This window comes from Lonchura striata, chromosome 20, assembly GCF_050655825.1.
Source record: "Lonchura striata isolate lonStrDom1 chromosome 20, ASM5065582v1, whole genome shotgun sequence".
NCBI classification, from domain to species: Eukaryota; Metazoa; Chordata; class Aves; order Passeriformes; family Estrildidae; genus Lonchura; species Lonchura striata.
Genome location: NC_140722.1, coordinates 15280081 through 15293931, shown reverse-complemented (window position 1 = coordinate 15293931; position 13851 = coordinate 15280081). Strand labels below are relative to the sequence as shown.

Sequence of the window (13851 nt, the reverse complement as noted above, 5' to 3'; positions counted from 1 at the left end):
TTTTAGATCCTCACATGAAAGCAGCTAGGAAACGCAACATATAATTATTATGTATTATTAATAAACTTCTGGCACATTGACAGGAGGGAAGACAATGCTCCTTTTTTTTATCCTTTTATTTTCTAAAAAGGTTCAACTTTTATGCTATGAAGGACAGATTTCCCAAAAATTCATGAGTAAGTGAACAGGAGTGAAAGCTTATTCCACCAGGAAGGCAGGCAGCAAATGCTGCCTGAGGAAGCGAGTTCCACTCCTCGTCAGCCCAGACACTTGAGCAATCCATGGTTTTTGGGAGTAGCCAGTTATGGAGAAGTACAAGGATGTTGCAGACGTTGCTGACAGTGGAAGTGGCCAAATGCACCAATTACAAGCAGTAGAGAGTTTATTTAATGTGTGGTCACTATGGTTGGCAAAAGCATGTGCTGCAGAAGCAATGAAGTGTGCAGAGCAAGAGATGGACATTTTCAAACAAACAGAAGAATCACAGCCGTGTGAACCAAGTTTTTCAGAGCTGAGAACCTGCCAGACACAAGCCTGCTTCCCAGAAATACGAAGAAAGCCAACCTCAGATGGATTCCTGGGCAGCTGCACAGGAGGGGTCAGCTCTCGTGTGTTCCAGCTGCTCTTGAACACTTATGGCTGGCAGCCAGCTGCAGCAGGGAAAAGGGGGCCCCAGAGATCAGGGGTGAATTACAGCTCTGCCCCTTTCTCCATCTCAGCCCTGGGAAGCCTCTGCACCCTCTCCAATAAACAATCCCACGGCTCTGCCTGACAGGGCAGCTGGGAGGACAAACACGATGCCCTGGGATGGACAGGGACAGCCAGGGCTGGACAGACACCCCAGCACTGCGGAGGAGGACAGGAGAAGAGAGATGTGGTGGCACAGAAGGGGCCTCAGGGACCCCAGCTGCTGCCTCTGGCGCCTTGTGCCACTGCAGGTTTCCATCCCTGTTTGTGCTGCCATTGGGTGCCATGGAACCACCCCAGCAAAGCTCAGCTGGCATGTGGGGAAGATTCCTTGCCATGGGAAGTGTGCTTGCTGTAGTCCCTGCCCCTACAAAAGACTTCAGGTGGTGACACTGCAACAGACCTCCTTACTCACACCTTTGATTTATTCTCTTAAAAAAAACCCTCATTCTGCAAAAAGATATCCACAAGGAATTTTGAATCTGAACATTTGGTAAGCATCATCATGCTTTAGAAGCATTTTACCTATCTGTACCAATGAGAGAGCATTTCTGGTGCTTATGCTGTTTATGTACTGCAAATGAGATTTACAGCTCCATTTTGTTGAAAAATGAACAAGAGCAAATGGACTTATATAAAATAAAACAAAACTAATCTGTGCTTTTGGCCAGAGACTCTGCACAAATCCTAGTCCAAACAGTATTGAGTAAGTTCAACTCATAATAACAGTAACTGATTATACACAGCAGAAAAAAAGAACTTTCAAATAAATTGTTCCTTCAATTTGCTTTGGCTGTTCACCAGCTTTCATTAGGGACATAGATTTTTTATCAGATTACACAGATACCTGATGGACATTGCCAGTATTAGCTGAACACCAACAAGTGCTTGGTTTTGGCTTTGCTGTTCATTTATCTTGCCCAAACACAAACCAAGAGCTAAAGCCACCGTCCCCCCCCTGCAGTGCCAGCAGCTCAGGGAAGGGGCACAGATCACCCAGAGCCCCTGGGCCAGCAGTCCACATCCCTGGACCAGAATCACTGCAAACCCCAGCACAGCCTCACAGGAATCACAATGGACTGGGAGAGACTTGTGAATAAAGGAAGGGGGAACACACCCAAAAATGCAAACCCATCTTCAAGGCCAGGCTGGCCAAGCCATGCTCTGAGCTCTGTCTGAGGAGACACCACTCCTGCTGAGTGACACCTGGGTCACTCACTGCATCTGCTGTGCTCAAAGCAGAGCTGGTTGCACAGATTAGCCCTTCATTGAAAATAAACAACTTCCTTACAGAGGTTAAGTTTGGCAAAAAGGAATCCCCAAACGGACAGGCAGGTTTGATGGATGTGCATGCATATCCATGTACAGTGCAGCAGTTCTGCATTATGACTTATTTCATCATTTCACACCACAGGTTTTTCTGTGTGTTAGTCTGACATCTGCACTCCCTTGCTGCTCAAACCACTTCAGCAGCATCCCCTCCCTGGAGAGCTGCATGGAAACACCCCAGTGCAGAGCTTCTGCTTTTAGACCCAGCAGAGGAAAACCTGCTATTCCTCTGTAAGCACTCATGCCTCAGACCTGACAAAGGCTTCCAGCATTTCCCGTGCAGCCTGGGCTCATTTCAGTGGGAATGCCTCTGCTTAAACGAGTGGCTGTTCTCCCTCCATCCCCTGGGATGAACTGCCAGCCCCTTTCCTCTGTAAGACCTCGGGTGGGCAGTGCCAGGGACCACGGGGAGCTCATCCAGACCAGGAGAAAGTCCTGGTGACGTGGGAGACTGGAAAGCCAGGACCCCCCAGCCCTGCCCAGCCTTCCTCGCTGACCTTGGGCCATGGTCACCTCCTCACCTTAAGATGGGGATAATACATATATCACAGGTTTGTCCTGGCCTTAACTAATCCATCTTTTCAAAGCACTTTGAGAGCTTTGCTTGATGAGCACAGACACTATAATACTCATCTGTTCCCAATACATTCACTGGGAGTTTTACCCTCCACAGAAGCAGGACTGGGGCTGCTGCTGTTACTGGGGACCTAGAAAATAAATCTGCTTGGGAATCTAGTGCTTGGGGAGGGGCCAGAGACAGGCACCAAGGCACAGTGCTCACCTCAGCCCTCTTCCAGGCGGTCCCTATAATAAAGGGTGCAATTCCTCATTAGAAATCACAACAAGACCTCGCCCGGGTCTGCTGGTAAACATGTTCAGCAGGTGCCAGGGGTGTGGGAGACAGGAGAGGCTGAAAGAGAAAGCAGAGACCAGGCCAGCTCAGGGGGAAGCTCACAGGGAGGTTTATGGCTGCTGTTCTGAGGAACTGGGAACGCCAGGAGGGAAACACGAGGCTGCTGCCCAGGGACGGAGCTCGGGGCAAGGCCAGCCTCGGGATGAAGGGTGCCGAGGCAGCCTGGGCAGCGGGCTGTGGGCAGGGAGATGTCGGCAGCTGCTCAGTGCCTGGAGCCCATCCACCCCTTGGCCCCAGAGCCTGCCCCGAGCCCCGGCTGCTGGGAACCCCAGAAACCAGCCCTGCCCAGGAGGCAGCGAGCCTCCAGCGGGTCCAGGAGCCAAACCACACGGCTCTCATCACAGCTGAGCCTCACCTGCCTTGACACGGCAGCATGGACACAGAGCTCCTTGAGAGGAGGCTCAGATTAATGCCTCGCTCAAACACAGCAGCCCCATTGTGCTTCTGCTGCTGCCAGGCCTCTCCACAGAGTAAATCACAGCTCCTACAATAAACACAGTCCCCAAGTGATCAGCTGTGAACTTTCCTTGACATAAATATTTTGCCATTAGCAATGACAAATAGCAACGCTCATGTTGTAAAAGTAACATCGAGTTAGTCCTCTCCATGGGGGCACTCACATCATGAGGAATCAGAAGGAAATTGTGATTGGAGAAATGGGTAAAAGGAAGACTGTGATGGCAAGGATGTTTATCCAGCGTGTAAGGAGAGTTGAGAGAAGAATGGATTTTTCCACAGAGCTCTGGAGTGGCTCTGCAGAGCAGCTCTGGGCAGGGTGGTGCCCAGCACAGGGCAGGGCCTGGCCACGGGTGCAGGTTCTTCACACAGGTCCCTGCCAAAGCTGCACATTACAGCACACCAGCACATCCTGGGGGCTGGGCCCAGCACTTTTCTTCTGAATCCCTTTACTACTAAACCTCTGCAGTTACAGCTGAACAAAACAGGAATTTTCCATTGTTGCAAGATTTTTTACTTTTTGACCGGTGATGCTGGCACCTCAAACTCTGTCTGCTCTCAGGCTGAACAGGATAGGAGAACACTGAGCAGCAAGGGGAATTAATTTCTCAGAGATTTTTTCCAAAGGTACAAATGAGAGCTGGTGCTTTAAAAATAGCATCAACTATACTTCTATAGCACACGTCCTCCAAGGAATTCAGCCCAAGCATGTAAGCTTGTCACTTCCTCCAGAGGCAGGCAGGCTCTCACAGATGTGGCTGCTCAGGTAGGACCACAAAGTCACTCCAGGCTCCCCTAGCAGGGAGTTTGAGAAGTTAAAACCCAGCAGCGTGCCAACATACACGTGCGCATGCACACTGGTACTCCACAGCCTGGATGGCAAGTGCATCAAACGAAACACAGGGCCCAGCAATTAACTTCCCTTTGATAGAATTCTCTGGAGACCACAGAGCTGCAGGCTTGCATGGGAAACAGCTGGACCCAAGGCATCCTCAGTAAGGAGTGCCAGGATCAGCCTGCCTGGATCTGCGGGCTGAAAGAGCAGCTCTGGGGCGAGCATCCCCTCGGGCAGGTGAGGATCCCACCTGGAGAGCTCGGAACAAGCTCACTGCTGGCACATGCATCCCCTGCAGGAGGCAGGCCAGGACTCCCTGGAGTCGCTCAGAGCCAGGAAAGAGCCACAGGACACAGCTGCCAAGCTGGAGATTTCCTGGGGTGTGCCTGGGCTTTCTCCCCCAGCTGGGAGTTTGGGGAGGCTGTCATGGAGAGGAGTTCTGGGAACTCCCAGCACAGCAATACCCTGAGGGCAGGCCCACCGGTGAGACAGACACAGAGAACATTGCAGGGAACTAAACATAGGAATTAGGGCTCCCCAGACAAAAGATAAGTCCACTGGAAGGACAAGACCCAGAAAGCAGCTGCAGGATGAAAAGAGATTGATCCAGAACAGAAATCACTTGTGTGTCCAGAGAACAGGCTGTGCTAGAAGCCCAGCAATAAGCTACAGACCAAAGTGGCAAATCCCTGAACCCAGGGGACAGGCTTTGGAATGAGGCTCTGCTTTTGAGGATCTCTGAAGATATGAGTTCATTTTGGACGAAGGGAAAAAGTTTCCTATATATAGCAAAAAAACCAAGGCAGTAGCTGCATTACACTAAAAAAAGTTACAGATGGAGGCAAAATATGGGCAACCTGCCTTTAATAGTCAAAGTCAGCATCTGCCCTGTGATGGGACCCTTGGAGACAGACAGGGCACGGCTGAGATGTGACCCCTGCAATTCGGGAGAGGGGTTTCCTCTGCCAAATGCTAAATTCAGGCAGGTTTAGAGATGAATGAAAACTGCACACCATAAGGGAGGGCCAGGAATAGAAAGCCCATGTGGGGGAAGAACGCTCTAGATGTAGCAAATGCATCTCCAAGAGGCTTTTATCATTCTTATTTTGTCACTACTATCAACAATAATAAGAAAAGAGCTTACAGAGCATCCTCCCCAGTCCCCGAGCAATGCATCCAGAGATTAGCAGCAGAGAGCAGTGGGCAGCAGAGAAAAGCTGTTCGAGGAATGTAGAGGCATGCATAATGAGATTACCGAATTGGAGTTGCATGTTTTCAAGGATAAATGTGATATTATTGCACTGGCAAAGGCATAGCAGGAGCAGGGGAAAGGATAAGAAATAGCCTGTCAGAAGGGAGAGATCACTGCAGCTGAGCTCCCAACAGGACAGGGACAAGTGGGAAGTGGAGGCAGCGAGGAGGAAAGGAAGTGCACATCCTACTTGACATGCAGATATGCAGAGAAGCTTTTTGCAAAGTGGGTGATGTCATCGTGTTTTTCTCAGCCTTCAGGACAGCAAGAGAAAAATAGATGAAACCAGCACATGCAGAGGAGTCTGTAAGACGAGCAGACTTCCCCCCCACACCCCATGCAACACTAATTGCTCAAATATTGATCGGGGAAATCATTTGTAAGGACTAAAGGAGGAAAAGAAAGACTTTTCTCTTAAGAAGCAAAAAGGACAATGTTCTTGCAGAGCTGCTTGAAAGGTCCAGGTGATCGGAGAATTTCCAGAACCATAGACATTCATCTAAGATGTTGAGCTGGTCTAATTTGTTTATACTGGAGAGCTCAAAAAACTGCAGTCTATTTTTAAAGGCTAGCACATGAAGTCCAGTTGGAATTACAGCTAGGCTGGTTCTCCCAGGGGCCAGGCAGGTGAGTGACCCGTGCATCCTAACCAGCCTTGGTCAGTGAAAGCAGCAGCAGCTTCAGGTGGGACTTTGGCAAGCCAGGACTGGTAGCTGGGCTGAGGGTGACAGGAACCAGCTGCCCAAGCTTAGCCTTGGCAAGGGAAGGAGCAATTAGGATTAAAAGCCCAAACCAGAATGCTGGAGCTGTGCTAACCACTACTGCCCTGGCATGGACGCTACACCCGAGGAAAAGCAGCAGCTCTGCCTGGCTTCTGGAGAGCTGCTTTTCTTTCCTGATGAAAGGAAAACTGCCATGCAACAAAGTGTAAGAGCTACTCCAGAAAACATCTGCACCTCGTCAGCTTCTAGAGTAAACCATGACAGAAGCGAGCACCAGAGTCCTCTGTGGTTAAAAATGGATGTTGTGAGTACACCAAAGTACGTGAAGAATACTATTTAGAAAACAAAACCAAGACTCAACCACCGAACTATTGAGCAGACTGGGAGAAGGATAAAAATAAGCATGAACATACAAAAACAGTGATTGCACGAAGAGGAGAAAGCATCCACAAAACCTGCAGTGAAAAGTTTCTCAGGCAGGCAAATAACCACAGGAAATGGGAGAATCAGAGCCTTTAAAATATGTGCTAAGGTTAGGAGGAGATGGATGCAGAGTTTTAGTTAATAACTGCCTGCTACTTTTTCCATTTGCCAGTGACCAAGTCCCTGGAGTGCTGCACTCTGTGCACAGGGGTTTCCCTCTGGGCAGTGAGTGCAGGGCAGCACAGAGCACCCCGGCCCAAGGCTCACAACAAAGCCTCACACATAATGCCACAATGGTTGGTTTAAAAGCCAGACAGAGTAACCAGAAGATACACGTAAATCTCCAGGGGATAAGAAAGCAACAAAAATGAAGGTCTGGGGGATTCTCCTTCTCTTATTTGAGTGGTGTTTTACATCCTGGGGTATGCCACATATTGTCCCGTTTAAATAAATAATAATAAAAAAACCCATAGAAAACAAAACCAACAAAAAGCACCCAAAAATAAAAAATCTGCAAACCCAAATCCCTGAAAACCAAGCAAATAAAACCCAACTCTGTTTAACTGGTCCCAGTACAACCCAGGAGTAAGCTGGTATGGAGGGGTGAGGTGCTGTGCAGAAAATGTTAAAGTACAGCCAAAGAGCCTGGTTTGGGTTGGGAGGAGAACCTGCACCTGTACCCATTTTCTGCACTTCTTAAACAGAGAACATAAAGGTGTCTTGTATCTGTTGCATGGAAAACCCTTTGCACTCAGTGGAACAAGTCTGAAGAGATAAAATAAACAAGAGTGGCTCAGATTTCCCCAGCAGCGGTTTAAGGACCTCGCGTGACATCAAAGCTCACAGCAGTTTACCGTGGTCCCTTTCCACAGGAGCAGTTTGAGCTGCAGGAGAGGTGACAGAAGCTCCAGAGGCCCCTGGCCTCTGCACGGGTGCTGCAGGAGCTGCAGCTGGGGAAGGCTGGCCAGGAGCTGCCAGCCGGGGCTCAGCCTGGCACACACCCTGCCGGGGAGCCCGGGCACAGCTGGCACAGCTGGACAGGGCAGAGCGGGCCAGGCTGCCCAGTCCCTCCCCGTGTCCTTCCCCAGGAGCTGAAGGGCGAGTCCAACCTATTGAATGTGGATTGAATTCTCAGGAAGGTGATCGAAGCTAAGGGCATTCTCTGGCACGAGGGAAAGGCAATCCACCAGCAGGGAGCAAATCGGATAAAGAATAGGCTTAGCAGAACTGCTGTCCCTGCCTGCTAAGCTAATTGTTCATCAGGCCTGCTTGCCCTGCTAACACATGAAACGAGTGGGAACCTGTGTTTGGGAACTGCTGGAATAGTTGAGGATTTGAGAGCACGCAGCATCACTTTCATTGCAGTAATGAAGGCACAGAATGGCAGCTTTAAATGCTAAGGGTAATGATGCATTACCATTCCCTCTCAATTAATCCAGAGCCTGCAATGCCAAGTGCACTTACTCTGAGAATTTTCTCAGAAAATGAAGCTAGAGTATTTCATTTATAAATCACAAAAGACACTTATTTGGCAAGAATGACCCTTGCTCATATACAATAAATCATGAACATCAACAGTCTCTAATGGATTTTGAGTCAGTGCCACAGACAGCAAAGCCTGGGGCCTGTGTTTCAGGATTCCAGGACTGTGCCAAAGGAGCCTTATAAATTATTAATGTGTTCATCACGGTGTCATCTGTGCCACTGGAGAGATAGAGGCACTCTGGGGCTCTGTTTGACATTAAAGAAGTGATAAGGAGCTCATAAGGCAGTCCATGCCTCCCCTTCCGAGCTGGGCTGAGCCAGTCCATACCTCACGAAATCCCTTCCCCAAAGTTTCATACACGCTCTTGGTTCATGGTGTGCAGCATTTTGAGAAGAGAAAAGAGGTAAAGGAGTCTGTTTTCACAAGTAGCCCATCCCAGCCAGACTTCCAAGGGATGGAGCCGAGGTCTGCGTTTGCAGATGTTTGTACAGAGGGAGGTGCATTACAGAGGTAGCCAGAGCTTCTTGTGACTTCTCTGCCATACAGTGAGGATGTGGGTATACAGAAAATTCAAGTTTTGGTCTCTACTGCTCAGTCTCTCATGCTTTTCAGTTATTCATCCCACAGTTTTCAACCTCTCCCCCTTCACTTTTGTCCCCATGGTTACTGAATCACTGTGTTCACAGAGATTTTCCTCACTAAAGAAAATGTGACTAACATGAGGCAGCTAAATTATCCGAGCCAACTCTGACATTGGTTTCTCCCAACATGGATCTTATCTTCAAAATGCCTTCAAGTAGATTTGTCCACTGGAACCAACTTCAGAGTAAGCAGCACTTCAGCTATTGACAGAGCTGCATCATTTGCACAGGGAAGACTTAAAGGCTGGAATCGGGGAAAGGATGAAATTCAAACACCAGCTTTAGCAGACACACAGCCTAGGAGTGCATGATACAAATAACTGATACATATTTCACTACAAAAAAAAATTAAATTAAGCCTTGGAATGGAAGGCATTATTTCCTCACTGCACCTGGGTCTAGGAGCTCAAGCAGAAGTGGCTTCTTGAAAGCCAGTTTGGTTAGGCAGCAGAAGTCTCACATGTTTTAGGCCCAAAGAAATCTCTATTGCAAACCGCACCAACACAGGCCAGTGGGTAACAAGTCTAAAATATCCAGCCACAGCAGTCTTTGCATGCTGACCCAGTGCTCAGAGGAGCTTCTCCCACACTGGGCAGCCCAGGCTGCCCCAGGGACACAAACCAGATCCCTTCCAAACTACCAAAAAAAACCATTGAAATTCATTTGTGTACGAGAGGGCTTCCTCTCCTTCACTCACAGCATCCATCCAGCCACAAGCGCCCAGACACTAAATCAAGGGCAGCACCTCAGGTAAGCTTCACCAGTCACAAGCCAGCAGACAACAGAGATGTGGAACGCTTACCTTGGCCGCTACCGAGGAGTTGGGCTTCTCCAGGAGGTCCCAGAGCTTTTTCCTTTTCTCAGCACAGCAAGTGTTATCGAATTCCTCCCCTTCCCTTTCCCTCAGGGTCTCTGCTTCCCTCTTCAGCTCCTCGTTCATCTGCTCTTTCTTCTGGTGGTAGCGGGCCTGGCAGCAGGACTCCAGGTAGATCTCGTCCACCCCCCAGTAGTCCAGCTCCTGGCTGAAGGACAAGGCGCACATCTCCTCCATCATGTGCAGCTTGCCAGTGCGATAGAAGTTCAAGATAGAGGTGAATGCCCCGGGATGCCTGTCGAAGAAGTACTCGTTCTCCTCCAGGTTGTAGTCGTCGCAGATCTCCATGAGGGAGTCGTGCGTGTTGCAGTCTCTGAGCTTACCCAGCCTGGTCCGCGGCAACCTGTCCAAGGTCCGCCAGAGAACCTCGTGGGCCAGCCCCCCCACGTTGAGCTTGACCCTCCGGGAGCAGGCCTTGCTCCTGACGATCTCGGTGGGGTCCGGAGGCAGAGAGGTAGTAGAGCGAGATCCATGCTTGTTCATGCCCAGCGGCATCGCTGGTCCCGCGGCGGCTGGACGCTGCGCGGTGCGGCGCGGGGCAGGGCGCGGGGCCGGCGCTGCTCACCTCCCCGTCCCCTCCATGCCCCGGAGCTGCAAGAGAGGCCGGCGTGGGTCCCCGCCCGCCGCGGGGGGGCGGCGGCGCTGTCCGCCCGCCGGTGCTGAACCGCGCCCGGCCCGCTCCGGCCCGGCCCGGCCCGCGCCACGTGCGGCCGCCGCTGCCGCCGAGCTCCCCCGGGCGGCGGCCGCGGCTTCCCCGCCGCGGAGGGCTGCGGAGCTCGGGCCCGGCCCCGAGAGCCTCCCCGGGCGCCGGGCTGCCGCGAGCACCGCTCGGCGATGCGCCCCGAGAGGCGCCGGGCCGCCGGCCGGGGATGCGCCGGCCCCGGGCTCCCGTCCCGGAGCGCCCGGCCCCGCCGGACCCCGCGTGTCCCCCCGACCCAGCCCCAGCGGCCCCAGGGGCGCCCCCCGCCCTGCCCGGCCGCGTAGGCTGCGGGGAGATGCGCAGGCTTTTAGTAACTCCAGCCTTAGAGATTTCCCGAGGAAAGAGCCGGGGCAGGGAAAAAGGAGGATTTGCAGCCACTCTAACGACGCGCATTCCCTCTCTGGGCTGCCCAGGGACGCCCCCCAAGCCCCCCGCACCGGTCTCTGCGTACCCGGGAAAGCAACGAAAACGGGAATCAGAAAAAAAAAAACCCCGAGCCTGTCTCGGGGAGCCGGCTGGTTCCTGACAGCCCCGAGCACTGTTGCTTACACAAGATGGCACGAAGAGAAAACCCCGGCGCAGACAGGAGCGGCTCCCCCGAGCACAGCCGGCACAGCGCGGGGCTCGGCCCCGGCCCCGCCGCCCCGGGTCCCCCCTGCCCCAAAAGCGGAGCCCCGCCGCTGCCTCCGGCCGCCGCGCACCGGGAGAGGCTCCGTGGCCCGGCCCGAGCGCAGCCCTCACCTTCCTCCTGCTGCGGGCTCCCGGCGAGGCGGTGCGGGGTGCGCGGGGCCGAGGGCGGCTACATCCTGCGGCGGGGCGGGCGGCAGGGGCGGCCCCGCTCGCATCCCCCCGCGGGCAGCCTCGGGGCGGAGGGATGGCGGCGGCGCTCCCGGCGGTCCGCGGAGCCCAGGGGGAGGGGAGGGAAGCGAGGTAAACCGGGTCCTCCGCCAGGAAGCTTTCCGAGGCCTTCCCTCGGCTGCGGCTCCTCGCTCCTACCCACAGCCGGCGCCGGAGCCGCGTCTGCGCCCGCCCCCCGGGCGGGCACGAAGCACGAAGCGAGGCTCCGGCGCTCCGGCGCTCCCTGCCGCTGCCCCGGCGCGGGGATGGAGCAACAAGTGCAGCCCGCGGCTCCGGCGCGGCCGAGGGGCCGGGGCCGGGCAGCTCCACCGTGAGCCGGAGCCCAGCATTGCAGCGCGGGGCCGCCCCGCTCCGCTCCGCCGGGCCCGCTCCCCGCTCCGCCGGGCCCGCTCCCCGCTCCGGCGGCTCCCGGGGCCGCAGCACCGCCGGAGCCGCAGCGCCGGGCAGCCCGGCAGGGCCGAGCCGAGCCGGCGGCGGCAGAGCTCAGGGACGGTGCTCATCGCCCCGGTGTGAGGGAGAAGCGGGCCCTCGCCCCCACCCCGGCTGCCCCTCGGCGGGGGAACGAGCCCGCAACGCTGCTTGCCGATATTTGCAGAAGCAGACAGGAGGAATAGCAGTGGAGCTCTGCTGCCGATTAGGGCTATAAACATAACGTAAAGCAGCATTTACTAACCTGAAAACACAGCAGAAATAGAGAAAACGTCAACTTTCCAGGCAAGAGCACGGCAACCAAAGTGTTCCTCTGCCAGGCTGTCCCTCTTGTCTCCTTCCTTCACTCCCACCAGGGAAAATGGCCCTCAGCAGCAGCCTGGAGCTCTATTACCACCAATTATTATCACTTAATTTGTTCACCTGTTTGGACTGGTGTACCTAGGGTACACAGCTGTGGCCTCTTGCCTTGATTGCTCGTGGCTCCTGGACTCTAGTGAAGTTCCTGAAATTGGAACCAGCTGTCTGAATTTATGTGATTAACTAGGAAAAGTGACCCCCAGTGCTGCTTCCCCCCATTTTCTATGCTTCTTCTGCCTGTGTCTAGCAGAGAGGTGCATCAGATTCACCAGTGAAATCACTGGGGAGAGGCACCTTGGTGCTATTAGCAGGGCATTTGTACCTCCCTGCATCATGCAGGCTGCCCTGCCGCTGCACTGGCGTGTTCTGCCCAGAGGCTGGAGGAGCAGCCCTGCAGTGGGGCACGAGCAGGGGCAGTGGGGCATGAACAGGGGCAGTGGGGCACGAGCAGGGGCAGTGGGGCACGAGCAGGGGCAGTGGGGCATGAACAGGGGCAGTGGGGCACGAGCAGGGGCAGTGGGACATGAACAGGGGCAGTGGGGCACGAGCAGGGGCAGTGGGGCACGAGCAGGGGCAGTGGGGCATGAACAGGGGCAGTGGGGCACAAGCACGAGCAGTGGGGCATGAACAGGGGCAGCAGGGCACGAGCAGGGGCAGTGGGGCACGAGCAGGGGCAGTGGGGCACGAACAGGGGCAGCAGGGCACAAGCAGTGGGGCATGAACAGGGGCAGCACAGGCTCCCCCAGGGCTGGGAGCCCCCCTTCCACACTGCTCTGCTGGCCGGTGCTGAAAATGGTACCGAGGAAGCTGGGAGAGGGAGCCCTGCCCAGGGCAGCCCCTCCAGCTGGCTCTGCCTGGGGTGATCCACGAGTCTGGGGAGAGAAGAGGATGTTTCCACCCCCAGGACATCTGTTCCCTGCAGCATTTCTTGTCCCACACAAAGAGTTTGTCAGCGAGGGGCAGTGCAGGCCTGAAGATGCAGAAATGTGCATCCCTCTCGCTCTTCTCCAAGGTTATTTCACCCACTCTTGGTTTGGATACACATTTCAATTGATATTTTTGTACTGCGAGCTTTGCAAATTTAATTTATGGTTTGTTATTTCCCCAGCCTATGGAGCCAGCCAAATGTTTGGATGCAGTTTGTGCAAGCCCTGTTTCTTTCCGGGTATTACAGCAGTTATTGACAAGGAAACACCTTAAACCCTGAGAACATCAGAGGAAATACGCAGGGCACAGCAAAGAGGTGTTCTCCTGGGCTTGCATTCAGTGGCACAGACATATCTGGATTTCACTGCCGGGCAGAGCAGGTCTGCAAGGCAGTGTTTGTTGAGCTAAACATGAGAGGGAAATAGGCTGAGCCTAAATGTGGAAATAAATGTCCCTCTGCTGATCTGCAGTGACTCCTCTGCCTGCACAAGGAAAAGCATCACATCTTCCCAAAGCCCGTGGGATGGTCCAGCATCTTCCTGTCCGTCCTGTGAGGCGAGAGGGAAGGCTGGATTGCCTCGTTCACTGCTGGCAGGAGACAAAGGGCTGTGAGAAAAGGAAACTCCCGGCCTGACAGCAAAGCTGGGCCCAGCCCCGGCACAGCCGTGGCGTGGGGACAGGGGGTCCCCACAGAGAGGGGAGCAGCAGCTTTGGTGGCCCCGAGTTTTGGCTGGCTCCCCATTGCTGAGTTTCACATTCTGAGATGAGCTCCGAGAGGTGACAATAACCCATAGTGTTCTTGCAGCCCGAGGGCCTTGTGCTTGTCTTTGGGAGTGGGAAAGGCAATCATGCACAATAAACTGCCTCTGTTGCAGAGTGTTGCCTATTATGTCCCTTTAAGACTTCCCTCAGTTTCCAGGGGTTTTCTTTCCAGACTGGAAACACTTTAGGTGCAATGA

General features: G+C 53.8%; 1 protein-coding gene across 3 annotated transcripts in view; it reads right to left on the bottom strand.

Moving 5' to 3' along the window:
* KCNB1 (potassium voltage-gated channel subfamily B member 1) overlaps positions 1–12267 on the bottom strand; it is a 110972-nt gene extending 98705 nt beyond the window's left edge. For 2 of the 3 annotated variants that reach the window (XR_014949718.1, XM_021539215.4), the window contains exons 1-2: positions 11060–11363; positions 9547–10209 (exon numbers count right to left, since the gene is read on the bottom strand). Coding sequence is in view for 2 of the 3 variants with exons in the window: in XM_021539215.4 (XP_021394890.1) it covers positions 9547–10113 (567 nt within the window). In the remaining variant the exon portion in view is untranslated. Of the gene's footprint in view, positions 1–9546; positions 10210–11059; positions 11364–11849 lie in introns of those variants that run through there. The other variant, XM_021539216.4, reaches the window with a different exon arrangement.
* Between the last annotated feature and the right edge of the window lie 1584 nt (positions 12268–13851).